The following is a 17920-nucleotide window of genomic DNA, read 5'->3' as shown; positions in this document are numbered from 1 at the left end:
TACACTGACTCAGAGAAACAGAAGATCTCAATACACCAATAACTAGAAAGAGACTGAACCAGTAACCAGAAATCTCCTAACAAATAAAAGCTCAGCACCAGATGGTTTCACAGGGGAATTTTATCCAATATTCCAAGAAGAATTAACAACAATCCTGCTCAAACTCTTCCAAGAAATTGAAGAGAAGGGAACATTCCCTAATTCGTTTTTTTGTTTGTTTGTTTCTTTTCTTTTTTTCCCCTAATTCATTTTGTGATGCCAACATCACCTTCACCAAAGCCAAAGATACCAAAGGAAAACTACAGATCAGTATCTCTTACAAATATAGATGCAAAAACCCTGTAGAAAATATTAGCAAACTGAATCCAACAACACATTATTCAAGTGGGATTCATCCCAGGTATGCAATGGTGGTTTTATAAAAGATAACTAATGCAATTTATACCATATTAATAGAATGAAGGTTAAAAAAACCCCAAAAACACATGATCATCTCAATTGACACAGAAAAAAGTATTCCACAAAACCTAGCATACCTTCTTGATAAAGCACTTAGAAAATTAGGAAAACAAGGAAACTTCCTCAACATGAAAAAGGGCATGTATGAGAAAACCATAGCTAATAGTCTACTTAATGGTGAAAGACTGAAGCTTTTCCTCTAAGGGAAAAAAGCACAAGGAACAACAACAACAAAATAGACAAATGGGACCACATCAAAATGAAAACCTTTTATGTTGCATAGGACTTTATCATGAAAATAAAATGACAACTTACAAAACGTTAGAAAATATTGGAAACCACATATTTCAATAAGGGCTTAATACCCAGAATATACAAAGAAATCTTTGACCTGAGCAAAAGACTTGAATAGACATTTCTCCAGGCAGACTTCAAAGATTGCGGGTTCTTTTCCAGAACACCACAATAACGTGAGTATCACAAAAAGGCAAATCATACAATTATTTAAATTTCCCTGTGCATATAAGATTTATATTTACAGTACACTGAAGTCTATTGTATGCAATACCATTATGTAGAAAAAAAGCACTATTACATACCTAAATATACTTTATTGCAAAAAAAATAGTAACAATCATCTGAGGCTTCAGTGAGTTGTAATCTTTTTCCTGATAGTGGGTCTTGCCTGTTTTGATGGCTGTTGACTTATAAGGGTGGTGGTTGAGGAAGGCTGGGAAATTTCTCAAAGAAAGACAACAATGAAATACGCTGCATTGATTGGCTTTTCCTTTCATGAAAGATTTCTCTTTAGCATGTAATGATTTTTTATATCATTTTACCCAAAGAATTTCTTTCAAAACTGGAGTCAATCCTTTCAAACTCTGCCACTGCTTTATTAACTAATGTGATGTAACATTCTAAATCTTTTCTTGTCATTTCAACCATGTTCAGAGCATCTTACCAGGTATAGATTCTATCTCAAGGAACAACTTTTTTTCCCTCATCCATAAGAAGCAAATCCTCATCCATTAAAGTTTTATAATGAGTTGCAATAATTCAGTCACATCTTCAGGCTCCCCTTCTAATTCTAGTTGTCATGCTATTTCCATCATTCTGTAGTTACTTTCTCCATCAAAGTCTTGCATCCCTCACCCATGAGGGCAGGAATCAACTTCTTTCAAAGTCCTTTATATATTGCTCTTTTGATCTCCTCCCATGAATCACAAATTTTTAAAATGGCATCTTGAATGGTGAATCCTTTTCAAAAGGTTTTTAATTTACTTTGTCTAGATCCACCAGAGAAATCACTATCTATGTCAGCTATAGCTTTATGAAACATATTTAAATAATAAGATTTGAGAGAAGAAATGACTCCTTGATCCATGGGCAACAGAATGTTTGGTGTATTAAGACGCCTGAAAGGAACATTAATCTCATGTACACGTCAGTAAGAACATTTGGGGAAACCAGGTGCTTTGTTAATTAGTAATAGTATTTTGAAAGGAATCTTTTATTCTGAGCTGTAAGTCTCAACAGTGGGGTTAAAATATTCAGTAAGCCATGTTCTAAACAGATATGCTGTCAACCAAGCTCCACTTTTCCATTTAGAGAGCACAGGCAGAGTACATGCAGCATAATTCTTAAGGGCCCTAGATTTTTAGAATGGCAAATGAATACAGGCTTCAACTTAAAGTCACCAGCTGCATTAGCCCCTATCTAGGGAATTAGGCTATCCTTTGAAGCTTTGATGTCAGGAATTGAGTTTTCCCTAGATATGAAAGACCTAGATGGCATCTTCCAATAGAAGGCTATTCTGTCCACACAGAATATCTGTTGTTAAGCGTACCCACCGTCATTAATTATTTTAGCTAGATCTTCTGGATAACTTCCAGCAGCTTGTGTGTATATCAGCACTTGCTGCTACCCCTTGCACTTTTATGTTATAGAGATGGTTTCTTTCATTTTACCTCATGAATCAACCTCTGCTAGCTCAAATAGCTTTAAACTTTTCTTCAGCAGCATCCTCACTGTCACCCTTCATAGAACTGGAGAGAGTTAGGGCCTTGCTCAGGATTAGGCTTTGGCTTAAAGGAATGTTATGGCTGATCTGATCTTCTATCCAGACCAATAAAATTTTTTCTATATCAGCAATAAGTCTGTTTCACATTTTTACCATTCATGTGCACACAGTAGTAGCACTTTTAATTTCCTTCAAGAATTTTCCTTTGCATTCACAACTTGGACACAACTTGGACATGAATAGATATTTGGACATTGATGCTCATAGCGACATTACTCATAATTGCCTAAAGATGAAAGCAACTAAAGTGCCCATCAACTAATGAATGGATAAAAAATATGATATATATACACAAGGAGTATTATTCAATCATAAAAAGGAATGAAACTCTAATACATGTGACAACACGGATGAATAATGAAGACATCATGTTCAGTGAAATAAGCCAGACACAAAAGGACAAATGTTATATGACCTCACTGGCTGAAATAATTAGAATAAGAAAACTTAAAGAGTCAGAATGTAGAATCTAAGTTACCAGGGGGGACAAATACTGTATGACTGCCCCTATCATGAACTAAATATACTATGTGAAATATAAATATATATTATGTGAAATATGAATATGGGTAGAATTGCATATATAAGACTGTTTTTCTTTGAGGCCGAACACATGTAAGTTACTACTACAAAATGTTAATATCAGACAAAAAAAAAACCATTATACTAAGTGAAGGAGATCAGACACAGAGTACTATATATTGTATGATTCCATTTTTATAAATGTTAATTTATAAAGATAAAATAAGATTAGTGGATATGTAGATCTGAGGAAGTAATGCTAAAAGGGTATGGAGTCTTTCTTTTTGGAGTAATGGAATTGTTCTAAATTTTTGAGATGATGAATGTACAACATTGTGATTATACTAAAAGCCATTGATTACACATGTTGGATCACATAGCCAGAAATAGCAGCTACGTACAAGCACACAGAGATTGAGAGGTGATGAATTTTCTTATGTGTTTGTCTCTTTTATGGTACTATCATCAAAATAATGAAAATGCTCTAATAAGGATTAAAGTGATTAATGCACAACTATGTGATTATTCCAAATACCACTGATTGTACACTTCAGATGAATTGTATGCTTTATTAGTCTGTATCAATAAAATTGACTTGTTAAAAAAAAACATACAGAGTTTCTATTTGGGATGATGGGAGTTTTTGTAATGGATGGAGGTGATGCTAGCACAACACTGTGAAAGTAATGAATACCTCTGAATTATATATTTGTTGTTAAAGTGGGAAATTTTAAGTTGTATATGTTACTAGATGAGAAATTTTAAAAAAAATTCCATGGAATTTTAATTATCTAATTTAAAAAGTCTTTGAATTTTTTTTGTACATAAGCTAAATATTTTCTTTTATTTCATAGCATCTATTAGTAAACAATTTTCAAATGGAAAGGGAAATAATCAGGCAACAATGTATCCAAATTTTCAAGAATGGAGAATTCAAAGTTTGAGGTAGTTAAGAGTAATAACAACAGACTTATTTTTTATTATACATAATAATTTCTCTAGATTTTCAATACCACTTTTTAAATAACTGATTATCATTATGGATTCAATTTTCTGTTCATCAGCAGATGAATATTGATTAAGGAGTTAGGAAATAAAATCTCAAGATTCTCTGGCAAGTCTACACAAATATTTCATATTCACAGGCAACTTACCTGCTGTAAAATCTTCAGTCAGATCAATAAATGCATGAGAATGTGGAATTCGCATTTTATTTTCAGTGGGCAATGCAGGATGCCATGATAAATTCCTTCAAAACATAAAAGTAATAATTTTCTTAATGTATACATAAAATGAACCTTGTTTTAAAAGAGAAAAATCTTCAAATGAAAAACTTAAAAAAGTGCATATTTTTATTGATATATTTCACAAAGCATAAAATTCAGTTTTGAAAGTGTACAATTCAGTGCTGTTCAGCATATTCTCAAAGTGTGCAACCATCACCACTATTTAATTCCCAAACTTTTCAACACTCCAGTAAGAAATCCCATACCATCAGCAGAGACTTCTCATTGCCCTCTCTCCACAGCCTCTGGTAGCCATTAATCTACTTTCTGTCTCTAAGGATTTGTCTATTCTGGACATTTCATATAAATGAAATCATATAATATATGACCTTTTGTGTCTTTTTTTTTTTTAACTTAGCATAATGCTTTCAGGGTTATGTGAAAACATGTATCAATAGTTCATTCCTCTTTATGGCCAAATAATATTCCACTGTGAGGACACTTATGTATTCATCAGTTAATGGACATCTGGTTGATTTCTATTCTTTGATTATAAAAATTGCTGTTATGAATATTTCTGTACAAGATTTTGCATTAACTTACATGTTCAATTCTCATGGATATATAGGTGTGAATATGTTGGGTCATATGATAGTTCTGTTTAGCATTATTTAGAAACTACCAAACTGTATTTCATATTAACTGTATCATTTTACATTTACAAAAGCAATATTGACAAGGGTCCCAATTTCTCTATATCTTGCCAATACTTGCCATATCCTACTTTTTAATTATTGCCCACTGTGATGGTTTCTTCAGGGCAGGGAGGAGGTGGAGACTCCTTGGGGCAGTCTTGAGATTGGGCAGTGCAGACTTGAGTTTGGCTGGTACCCGCCTTTGGGTTGGGTAGGTCCAGACTCCCTGGGGCAAGCTGGAGGTTGTGTGATCCAAGCTTGATATTATATGGCCTCCAAAGGGCAGACCATCACAGGTTTATCTGGCAAAGTCTCAGCAGAATTTAGAGTTTCAATGTCCCCACCGATACCATCTTCCCATCTTCAACCCATATATCTCCATCTCAATCCTCAGAGTTTCATTCCTTTCCAATCAATACCTTCACTTTAACAGCAGAAACCCTGGAAGATTGAGATTTTAGTTTCTGCTGTAACTCTGCTACTTGCACAATGAGACTCTGAGTCTGGTTTGCAGAGATCTCAAGTCTGTGGCTGCACAAATTAAAAATTTTTCTTTCAGAGCACACATAGAAACTTTCACATCAATTCATGTGGCACTTAAGTTGCAAATTTGAAGCTTTTAGCTCATCCCTTTTCTTTATAACTGTACCCAGCATATTTAGGAACAGTCAGCCAACATCATTGTATCTTTTAACTCCAGAAAACTCTGTTAAGGTGTTAAAAACACTCTTGCCCAGATCCATGCCTCTTGTAAGTATAGCAGTAGTTGTATCTAGTGGTGATATTTTGTGTATCTCTATTGCCAACTCGCACCATGGACTGTCAGTGGTCTCGTGATTATCGGAATGAGTCAGTGCCCTTGAATCTAATCAAAATAAAGAGCCAACTACAAAAATCCCAGAACCAATTCAGAAATCTCATTTTTAAGATTCTCTTTCAAGAATACTCCACTCCTGGAACCAAGCTGTATTAATAAAGGTTCCCTAGGGAAAAAGAACAGAAAATATTTGTAAGTAGTATGAGATTTTATAAAATTCGCTCGCATGACCGTGGGGATGAACAAGTCCAAATTCCAGGGAAACGGACTTGGCCCAGTGGTTAGGGCGTCCGTCTACCACATGGGAGGTCCGTGGTTCAAACCCCGGGCCTCCTTGACCCGTGTGGAGCTGGCCCATGCGCAGTGCTGATGCGCACAAGGAGTGCCCTGCCACGCGGGGGTGTCCCCTCGCATAGGGGAGCCCCATGTGCAAGGACTGCGGCCCCTAAGGAGAGCCGCCCAGCGCGAAAGAAAGTGCAGCCTGCCCAGGAATGGTGCCGCCCTCACTTTCCGTGCCGCTGACACCAACAGAAGCGGACAAAAGAAACAAGACGCAGCAAATAGACACAGAAAACAGACAACTGGGGGAGAGGGGAAATTAAATAAAATAAATAAACCTTTAAAAAACAAAACCAAAAAACAAGTCCAAATTCCACAGGGCAGTCTGAAAACCAGATGTTCTGATGAAGGTCCTTAATGAGTTCCCTAGGAGATATTGGCTCTCTAAAGTAGAGATGGGAATTCTCTAAGTGCTGAAGTCACTTCCCCTTTAAAAGCCTTTAACTGATTGGATGAAATGTCACTCTTTGCTGATGGCAATCTATTTACTTGACTGTAGATGCAATCAGTCATCTATGCAATCAACTCCCTGATGATTAAAGTCCATGAAATGCCCTCATATTACTATTAGCCCAGTGTTTGCATCATCAAACAACTGAGCACCATTACCTGGCCTAGCTGACACATTAGCCTATCACATCTACCTAGTAGGTGTGAAGTGGTATGTCACTGTGATTTTGATTTGTATTTCCCTAATGATTAATGGTATTGAGCATCTTTTTCATGTGCTTGCTGGCCATCTGTTTATCTTCTTTGGATAAATGTCTATTGTAGTCATTTGTCCTTTAAAAAGAATACATAATGGTAATATATAAAACTTGAATTTACCATTTTAACCATTTTTGAGCACACAATGCATATCAAAACTTTCACCATCCCAAACAGAAATTCATTAAGCAATAACTTCCCATTGCTCCTCTCCCCCTGGCCCATGGTAACATGTAATTTACATTCTGTCCCTGTGAATTTGTTTATTCTAGATTATTTCATAAGTCTAATCATATAATATTTTGCCTTTATTGTCTGACTTACTTCACTTAGCATAATGTTTTTCCACGATATTCTATGCTGTAGCATGTATCAGAACATTAGTCCTTTTAATGGCTGAATAATATTCTAAAATATATATATTTTTGTTTGTTTGCCTATTTACCCATTCATCTATTGATGCACATTTAGGTTGTTTTTTTTATTACACACTAGACCTCAAACTTTAATTTAAACAAGACAGTAAAAACAAAAACAAACAGAATTCATAAAATCTAATTTCATTATTTCAACTAAATCCCCATAATAGAATGGCTTGGTAATAGGAAAATGTTAAAATCAACTGGGAAGTTGAATTTAGCATTTATTGTAAGGTAATTCATGCCAATCAACTAGACTGTTTAACCTTTCATACCATACAAAGTTAGAAATCTTTAAAATAATTTCAATTAAGTCCAGTTAAATAACGTTGATTCATTTCTTTTTAAGATAGGCCATTTACTCATCAGTTCTTTAAATTCTAAGCATTAAAGCATTTTTAACTAATAGGAAAATAATTAGACTCAGGAGATTTTACAACAAGTTTAACAGAGTTATTTCAGAAGACTTTCCTAATGTTCCTAACAAATTTGTAATTATAGGCCAAAAATGAATTAAATATCAGGTTTTTATAGGGTTGAGCTTGATTAGATTGTTCATGTGGCTCTGTCTTTAATTACTACCTGAGCAGTTATTGATCTTATTCTCTGCAGAATTTTTAACAGGTTCACTTTGAAATAAGTCATAGCTAGACTTCTGGAGAACCTCAACTAACTCGTAATATTTTGTTCAAGGAGATTTAAGCAGATATATATGAATATATATATGTATGTACATGTTAAATGAGGAAATCTAGAATAGTGATAAAATGAAATTTATAAAGTGGCCTACTATGGGGCAAATTCAGTAAAAACATGAGTTTTATTTGATCTATACATTGTTTTAAAAGTCTTGGTACTATATAAGCCAAGACATTTTATAAAATCATATTTCACATAAAAATTTGTATTTCCAGGTTTTTGTAAAATATTAGAAGTCTGGCACCCAACTGTTCTATTTCAGACAGAGTTAGAACCTAGAGGCAGCTGAAGCCACAACCTTTCCAAATTACATATTCATGTTGGTATCCTTCTTGGCCATGTCAGACATTTGAGTTTGTAAATTCTAAGGAAGCATTAATTGTAATCTTGTTTTCTTGAATATTTAAATCAATATTCAAATACTTCACAGCCTTTCAGATCTTATACTCTGTCAGCTCTGCTGTTGGTATTTTACATTAACATCTTTTTAAAAGCAGTAGAAGACCCTCAGAGTTTGTTTACCAAGGTGGTTGGGGAGGGGAGAGAAAGAACTGTTTCTTTTTGCAGTAAATTTTAAGATGGTTGAAAATTTAATATGGATATATGTATGCTAAAACAAAAACCTGAGCAAAATTTGATTAAATCTCAGAGCTTTACTGAATCAGGTCATGAATTAGGGAGATTTCAATTGCCACAAGACAGAGAAGAATTTTGTTGAACAAAATGAGCAATAGGGTTTAATTGACAGAACACAGGAGTACATTAGGAGGAAGTTTTTATTGGTTAATGCAGACTACATTTCCTAATATGGTTAGTGCAGGATTTGCTTAGCAATGAGGAAGTAAGTTGGTTTAAGAGTAGGGCATTGGCAGTAGCTGAATGGCTGATTTAAACTTTGTTTTCTGGGCAAGCTGGGAATTTACAGGAAATAGCTATATAGTTGGTTTTGCTGACATGGGGCTTAGCGCAGTCACCTCTGGTTGGGCCTATTAGATTTTATTTATCAATTCCCCCTTTTTGATCTGGCCCTAGAAAAAGGAGAAGGCTGAGATAAAAATTTAAGGCATGGAAACTGATGTGGCACAAGTAGTTGAGTGCCTGCTTCCCACATACAAAGTCCCAGGTTCGATCCCCAGTACCTCCAAAAAAGAGAAAAAAAAATTAAGGCATTAGTGTCTGTAGCAGTTTGATATAGTTATGAATTCCAAAAATAGATATTGGATTATGTTTGTATTCTGCTCTATTACTGGGCATGATTGAGTTACGATTAGGGCTTTGATTGGGCCATGTCATTAGGGCCACCCAAGGGGTGGGGACTCACAGATAAAAGGCATGGCAAAGGACATAGCTGGAGCTTTTGATGAGAGGGTTTTTGATATTGGGGTTTTGATGTTGGAGTTTGATGCTAAAGTCTTAAGCTGGAGCCCCAGGAAGTAATCACACAGAGGAAAGAGAAGCAAGTCCTAGGAAGAGAGGACCTGAGCCAGGAGAAGAACACAGAGGAATAGAGATGGCTACTTAGACACAGCAGAAATCCCAGAGCCATTCACCTGATAGTCTACAGCGGACCTTTTGGAGAAAACAGAGGAGCTGAACCCTCACAGACATCAGCAGCCATCTTGCTCCAACACATGGAAATAGACTTTGGTGAGGGAAGTAACTTATGCTTTATAGCCTGGTAACTGTAAGCCCTACCCCACATACATACCCTTTATAAAAACCAACCAATTTCTGGTATTTTGCATCAGTAACCCTTTGGTTGACTAATATAGTGCCACTCTCAGTTACCATCTACTGGCTTTAGATGGCTTTGTAGGTTGATTAACTCTAGATAACAGAGGTCAAGCGGTTGGCCATTTTTGTACTCTTCACAATTCTGCAGTTTTAGGTAGATGGACATCATCTGGAGAGATGGCTGCGTGTAACCATTTAACATTTTTGAAAGGATACAGTATATGAGGGAGACTAGTATGATTACATTGAGTAACAAAATGCCCAATGTTTGAAGTATGCTTTTAAGCCAAAGACTCCAGGATCCAAACAAACTGAAATCAAAGAGATCAAAATATGATCCCAAGGAAGGGCTCACTTGTTTGAGCCATGTGGCTTGTTTGACTATTTCCTTTAACTGCATTTCAAGTGCCCCAGAAGTGTTTATCCAAGTGCAGTGGTACTGATGACAGCACAAACCATTCCTTGCTCATCCAGCAAGTAGTCAAGTGCAACTCTATTATCTAAAACAATTCCAGCAAAGAAACTAAGGATTTTTGTTGTACAGCTATAGCTGTTGCAGTGGAGTCAACAATTTATCCTACTGTTATAAATTTATCATATTTTCATTGGTGTTCATTCCTAAACAAAGGAACAAGAGTCTAATGAAAGAGGTCCTTTGCCCTTTTGACAGGAAGTCTGTAATTGGCTCAGGAATGTAAATTAAGTGGAGCAGTCCAGTGTCAAACTTTGGACTTATGAATTTCAAAGGGAACAACAAGAATTCCTGGATCACTTTTATTATTTTGGGTGATAAATGAATTCCTTCAGCACATAAATCATGACTCAAGTAATGGACTATCTCTTGAGAAAATTGAACATTAAACTTTTTCCTTTGAAATTCATGTTCCTTATGAGCTAGCTTTAGAGTAAATAAATAGAATCTTTTAAGATCTCTAGTAGAAGAGCAGAACAATAAATTGTCCACATATTGTAATAGAGTAGAGCCATTTTAGAATTGTAGGGTGCTCAGGAAGATGCCTTTGTAAAGTCTTGAGGCCTAAGTGTCCAGGTGTATTGCTGATTAATCAACATGAAAGGAAATATATAGTGTCTATCTTCATCTACTGGAATGCTGAAGAAAGCACAGTATAGATCTACAACTGTAAACCATTTAGAATCAGGAAGACTCTGGGATAACAAAATATTTGGGTTTGGAACTAAAAGAAAGTGAGGGATTGCTAATTTGTAAATGTCTCTTTTACTGCCGTCTGCACCGTTTGGTTTCCTTATAGGTAAAATAGGAGTATTACAAGAACTGGTAAAGGGAATAATTAGCCCTTGAGATACTAAGTCTTTAACTTTTCAGGTTAGCTCTGCAATAGCTTCTGGTTTAAACAGACGTTGAGGAAGTTTTGGTAAAGGTTTCAATGTGCCTACATGCATTTTTACAGGTTGGATACTTCGGATTTTTCCTACATCAATACTGGCTAGATATAGCCATAGAGATTCTGGTATAGGAGATAGGTTGGGATGTTACAAGTAATTTCTTCATTCTCAACATCTAATAAAATTTGTAAAGAGCATATGAGGTCTTCCTCACTATTTTCAGGAAATTCTGAAGAGAATTTGATATTTGATAGCAGGTTTCTTCTCCGAAGATTTACTGGGGCAGAGTGGCAAAGCAAAAAGGAATATTTTTCAATAAAAGGGCCTTTGGATTGGTTGGGATAAATCCTCCCATTGGACTTTACTGCTATCCCCCACTATTATAATTTGCTTTTGACTTCAAGAGACCCGTTGTTTTAACAGTGTGGAGCTCAGAGAGTGGCCCCAGTATCTACAAGAAACTTACATGTCGGAGGGTAATCTCTTCTCCAATGGGCAGGTTGATTTCTAGGACATTGTTTGGGCATTTGATTTCTGGTATTAAAATTGTAATTAGTTGCAAATTAATTGCTTCATTCAATCTACTTTTGTGTATGTTTGAAATCTTCCATAATAAAATGTTTTAAATAACGCAAATTTTGAGTGATAAATTTAGTTTAATTTATGCTGAATGCCTGTCATAAAAGCCAATTAGCAAAGCCAGTCCTCATGGTCAAATCAATCTCCAAATGAAAGGTTTTTTTTTTTTCTCAAGATTTGACCTTATTTTTTTTATTCAAATAATTGTGTTAATATGTTTAAAGGAATATTATAAAAACTGAAAAATTAAAGAATATATACTGTAGGACAGATCACTAAAAGTTAAATTTAAAACAATATAATTCTAATAAAATTTGTTTACTTTTATAAAACAGGTTAAAAATAAAATAGTAAAGCAACATTCTGTCTATAATTAATTTTTAGCAATGCAATACAAAGCAACTAAATTAATTTATGATGAAAGAAGTCTGATCAAAGACAAAAAGCCACTGAGTGTGTGTGCATATTGATTTCTGGTGTCTCCAGCTTCTGGAGTAAACTTAACAGTGTATAAAAATTAGAAATCAGATTGTAAAGGTTTGGAAATGGATGGTGGTGATAGTAGCACATTATTATGAGTATAATTAACAGCATTGACTTATACAGGTGAATGTGGTTAAAGAGGAAATAAATGTCAGTTCATATATGTTACTAGAATAAAAAATAATAAAACATAAGACTGTGTAACACAGGGAGCCTAATTGTAGATGATGAAGTATAGGTAATGCTATAAGTATATGAATGTTCTTTCTTGAATTATAACAAATATACACCACTAATACAAGGTGTTAGTAATAGAGTGGTATATGGGGAAAAAATACACCTAATGTAAACTATGGATGATGTTAAAAGTACTATTTTAATGATAATTCATCAATTGTAACAAAAGTACCAACTGTTAAAAAAATAGGACAATTACAAAAAAGTGCTATGATAACTAACAAATGTTCCACACCAATGCAAGGTGCTGGTGGTGAATAGCGTAAGGGAATCCTATATTTTCTGCATGATTGTTCTGTAAACCACACTTCTCTAGATCACACAAAACATTACATTAAAAAACATAAGAGGGAAGCGGACTTGGCCCAATGGATAGGGTGTCCACCTACCACATGGGAGGTCTGCGGTTCAAACCCCGAGCCTCCCTGACCCATGTGGAGCTGGTACACGCGCAGTGCTGATGTGTGCAAGGAGTGCCCTGCCATGCATGGCTGTCCCCCGCGTAGGGGAGCCCCACGCGCAAAGAGTGCACCCGGTAAGGAGAGCCGCCCAGCGCAAAAGAAAGTGCAGCCTGCCCAAGAATGGCCCCGCACACACTGAGAGCTGACACAACAAGATGACGCAACAAAACAACCATACAGATTCCTAGTGCCGTTGATAAGGATAGAAGTGGTCACAGAAGAACACACAGTGAATGGACACAGAGAGCAGAAAACTGGGGGGATGGGGGGGTGGGGGTTAATAAATAAATAAATCTTTAAAAAAATAACCAAAAAACATAAGAGGTTCCCATGTACCCCAATCCCCACCCCCATCATTTTTTGAACTGTATGTTTTTGAAGATACATAGATCACAAAAAATAACCCCACCCCACTCCTCCCACATCAACAACCTCTTTATCATTGTGGCTCATTCATTGCATTTGTGAATACATTTTGGAGCACTGCTGCACCACATGGATAATAGTTTACATTGTAGTTTACACTCTCCCCAGTACATTCAGTGGGTTATGGCAGGATATATAATGTCCAGCATCTGTCCCTGCAATATCATTTAGGACAACTCCAAGTTCCGAAAATGCCTTCACATCACTTATCTTCTTTCCTCTCCTGCCCTCAGCAACTACCATGGCCATTTTCTCCACATCAATGCTATAATTTCTTCCATTACTAGTCATAATAGTTCTATAGTAGAATATCAGTGAGTTCACTCTAATCCACATTTATTTCCTCCTGAGCCTCAGTGGAGTTGCAACTCCTACTCTCTGGTTCATTGGACTTACCTAGGTCAGCTGACAGGGAGATGAAAATGAATAACCACCACACCAGGAAACTGAGAGTTCCTACAATTGTAAGCAGGAGAGTTACATACAACATCAATGTGGGATCTAAGCCCCCTCTCAATACAGAGGTGGAATGGATACCACTATCCCAGGGTCCAAAAGATGGAGGAATAAAATATGGATTAGAGTGGACTTACTGATATTCCACCAGAGATTCTTGAATCATTTAACTGACCCCTCAAAAACTTCAGGTAGGGCTCCAGGAAAAAAAATTATGGATCCTTAAGTAACTATAACCTACCACTTGAAATAATAATAATAATACATAAAATTTAAGTCATCTGCTGAAGATTTTCACTGTTTCTGTTACTTATTTTCAAAAGAACAAGGTTTAGGTGAGAAACACTGGGAAAAGAAATGAATATCCAAGAGCAAAGTTTTTTTAGGAAAGGACAAATCTTAGAAAGAGGATATAGTGTTTCCGTGGATATACTTATAAAAACTGATTTCTTAAGTTCTAATGGATTATTTTTAACAGGAATGTTAAAATATAAATGATATGTAGGGTGGGCAGGGGAGGGATCTACCAATGAAATCTAAAGAAAATATGAATCATCTCAAAGCCACCTTTTTGTCTAGAATTTTGAGTACTAATGCTGATTAAGATATTTTAAAGCTGTCTTGAGGATTATTTAATTTTATGTTTCAAATCTCTTAATTTTCACATTCCTTCTAAACAATAAGGTTCAAGTGAATAATGGTATTATGCTTTTATCAAGAGAAACACTTGTAACATTTTCTCCAATGTATCAGCAAACAAAATTAGTAGTAAATATGAAGGATGATTGTTTATAATGTGAGAAAGGATGTATGGTTAGATGGATAAATAGGGATTTATCCTTTTTGGATTGAAAATAGCTAACTATAAATAAAAGATACAGAGATTTTCTGATAATGGAGAATTAAAAACTCACCACTCAACTTACAGTTAAAAATGGCTGCTTTCATGCAAGAAGTTTAAAGTAAATACCGGATTGGGAAAAGTGGACATGGTGGCTGATGGGTATGGGGAAAGGCAGGAAGAGATGAGAGGTGGAGGCGTCTTTGGGACACGGAGCTGCCCTGGATGGTGCTTCAGAGGCAATCACCGGACATTGTAAATCCTCACAGGGCCCACTGGATGGAATGGAGGAGAGTATGGGCCATGATGTGAACCATTGTCTATGAGGTGCAGAGGTGCCCAAAGATGTACTTACCAAATCCAATGGATGTGTCATGATGATGGGAACGAGTGTTGCTGGGGGGGGCGGGGGGGAGAGGTGGGGTGGGGGGGTGGGGTTGAATGGGACCTCACATATATATTTTTAATGTAATATTATTACAAAATCAATAAAAAAAATGTAAAAAAAAAAATAATAAAAAAAAATAAAGTAACATCACAGATTTCAAAAAAAAAAAAAAAAAATACCGTATGGGAAAATACATATATGTTACATACCTACATTAATATCCCCAAGTATACAACCCTGGCCTGGCCCAGAAATACGCTTGAACTCAATATATGAGTGACAGAAAATTTGAGCAGATTAACATTATATTTGGCTTTGATTAAAATTATAGGTACAAGTGTTTTCACTTCAATACTAAAAACAATATTTTGAATGTTTTTGCAACATCAGTTTAAAATACCCTTTTATAGAAAATGCTTATTAATGATAACCTCATCCCTGCAAAAGCTGCTTTAACACTTAAGAGCTAGGTGTTATTTCTAAGGAATGTGACAAAATATTACATTATTTCAAGTCATTATAAAGTGAGGTTAAGGTACAAACTGAAGCCTCACCTTTGACCATTTAACGCATTTCAATTATCTCCAGCACCAGAGATTTAATACCCTTCCAGTCACAGGTAATTCCCCCCACATTATCAATTAGAAGGGATTCTTCTGCTTATTACCACTACCTGCCTAGGTTGGGCATCTGTATCCTTACTCCTGCCAAACTGGTCCTGCTAGTTTTTTTTTTTAATCCCCCCCTTGTGGCTTTTTGTGTGCTGTTTGCTCTCTGGGCACATTTACTGTGCGTTCTTCTATGTCTCTATTTATTTTATTTCCCCTTCCCCCTTGTGGCTAGCTTGCTGTTTGCACTCTGTGTGCATTTGCTGTACGTTCTTCTGTGTTTTTGCTTGTCTCCCCCCTTTTTTGGTTGCGTCACCTTGCTGAGTCGGCTCTCAGAGATGCCTGTGGGTCAGCCAGCACTCCTCAGCATGCTGGCAAGCCGAAGCCAGGGCTTCCCATATGGTAGACGGGAGCCCAACTGATTGAGCCACAGCTGCTTCCCTGATCCTGCTGGTTTTACCTGTGTTGTTTCCATGACTGCACAGAGTATGGAAGCATTGAGCATTGCACTTAAAGATCATTGCAAATTTCCCATAAAACTAAGGTGCTGGCCAAATTAAATTCAATTTAAGATAACCTTGGTCTGCCCATAAAACATAATATTTAAGTTGCAAAAGTGAAGTTATATTTCTTGGAAATCAGGTTTAGATTTCTTGATAAATAAGATTAGTCTGTCCATCAAAAACATCATTGAAAGTAGTCCCAAATGTCATCGTTGATGTTTTTTTCACTTATGCACTACGCTTATGAAACTGATATGGCCTAAATATATTTTTCTTATTTTAGTAACACATTAATCTTTGATCCCAGAGGGACTTGTTCAGGTTTCTGATGACTCAGACATAAAAATATTGCTGGGCTACATTCATGCTAACAATGCTATTGACAGAAATTTATGTAATTTGTATAATTTCTGTCAAATTACAGAACTTCATTCTTTATATTGGCATCAGGATGAATCTTAGATTGGTACTTATCACTTAGAGGACAGATAGCTACTACTGTTAACTCAAGTTTAAATGACAGGTATCATAAAATACCAGAGTACTCCAGGTATACCAAATCGAAGCGAATAAGTCTTTAGGCAGAACAAGTATTAAAAACTACACTTTTTCAAAAGGCTTTAGAGAAAAAACCTAATATAGACTTCAGAACAATTAGATAAACTACAACACTATCACATGATATTCTAAATAGTCTTCTTGTAGATTAGGTATAAAATCCATAAAGATATAAGAAATTTTATTTCTTGAATTAACAATAGCTATTTCAAAAGTTTTAATTTCTAAAGGTCAAATTATATCAAGATTAAAAATATTGCAAATTTTTTTTTACTAAAATAGATGTTATAATGAAATAAACCAGGCAAGAATTCAACATCATATTCTCAATCACATGTCGTCTGCTTTTTAAGAGAGCAAGGAAAGGAGAGGGTTTTCTATGATAGCCCAATCCCAGGGATAGCAACAGGACTTGCCATGGTAGCAGTAGCCTGTGCAAAGCTCTTTCACATATATTTGAAAGTTGGGGGTAAAAACAGGTTTCTTCATAAGTCTTTCAAAGTTCACTATAACTAGTATCAAAACATCCATATCTTTTATGTAAAATTTCAAAAAAGTGACAGGAAATGTGACAATTTTTTCTCAGAATACCTTAACTCTTGACAATTTACTCTATGTGCCAGACAATAATATTTAAAAAACTAATGATGAAGGAACAGTACTTCTCCAAAATACAGAATTAGATTTTCAAATACCTGGAGAAGACAAATTCATGGAGGCAGATCTATGCACTACCTGGAAAGCCAACAAACTAAACATATTGTGCACTCCTGAAATAAATTTTCCCTTACCAGATACAGAAAAAAAATTAACCAAGTTGGAAGTATCACAAGAAAAGTATCTTGCTATCATGAATTCCTGCATAAGGAGAACCATTTTATTTAAAGTCAGAAGAATTACAAAGGAGATTCTGAATTACAAAGTTCCAGGCAGTTTTCCTAAGAGAAGAATGTTGTACTTGTTTAACAAGGGAGTTCTAGCACACATACTCGTCAAGAGTAAAGATACACTAACAAGTTTCCAGAACTTAGAAGAGAAGTATTTACATATCCATATAATTATTGCTCATTGAACAAATGAAAGAAAGGAACAAAGCCAACATGACTAAGATGGAGGTTCCAATCAAGAATTCAGCTATTGGGAAACCGACTTGGCCCAGTGGTTAGGGCGTCCATCTACCACATGGGAGGTCTGCGGTTCAAACCCCGGGCCTCCTTGATCCGTGTGAAGCTGGCCCATGCGCAGTGCTGATACGTGCAAGGAGTGCCCTGCCACGAAGGGGTGTCCCCCGCGTAGGGGAGCCCCATGTGCAAGGAG

General features: G+C 35.9%; 1 protein-coding gene across 3 annotated transcripts in view; it reads right to left on the bottom strand.

Annotated features, from left to right (window-relative positions):
- Positions 1-17920, bottom strand: part of ITFG1 (integrin alpha FG-GAP repeat containing 1) — a 268529-nt gene that overhangs the window by 235868 nt on the left and 14741 nt on the right. For all 3 annotated transcript variants that reach the window (XR_011646312.1, XM_004457050.4, XM_004457051.4), the window contains exon 6: positions 4216-4310. Coding sequence is in view for 2 of the 3 variants with exons in the window: in XM_004457050.4 (XP_004457107.3) it covers positions 4216-4310 (95 nt within the window). In the remaining variant the exon portion in view is untranslated. The remainder of the gene's footprint in view (positions 1-4215; positions 4311-17920) is intronic.

This window comes from Dasypus novemcinctus, chromosome 18, assembly GCF_030445035.2.
Source record: "Dasypus novemcinctus isolate mDasNov1 chromosome 18, mDasNov1.1.hap2, whole genome shotgun sequence".
Classification (NCBI taxonomy): domain Eukaryota; kingdom Metazoa; phylum Chordata; class Mammalia; order Cingulata; family Dasypodidae; genus Dasypus; species Dasypus novemcinctus.
The sequence above is the reverse complement of the archived record's forward strand: the minus strand, read 5'-3'. Positions and strand labels throughout refer to the sequence as shown.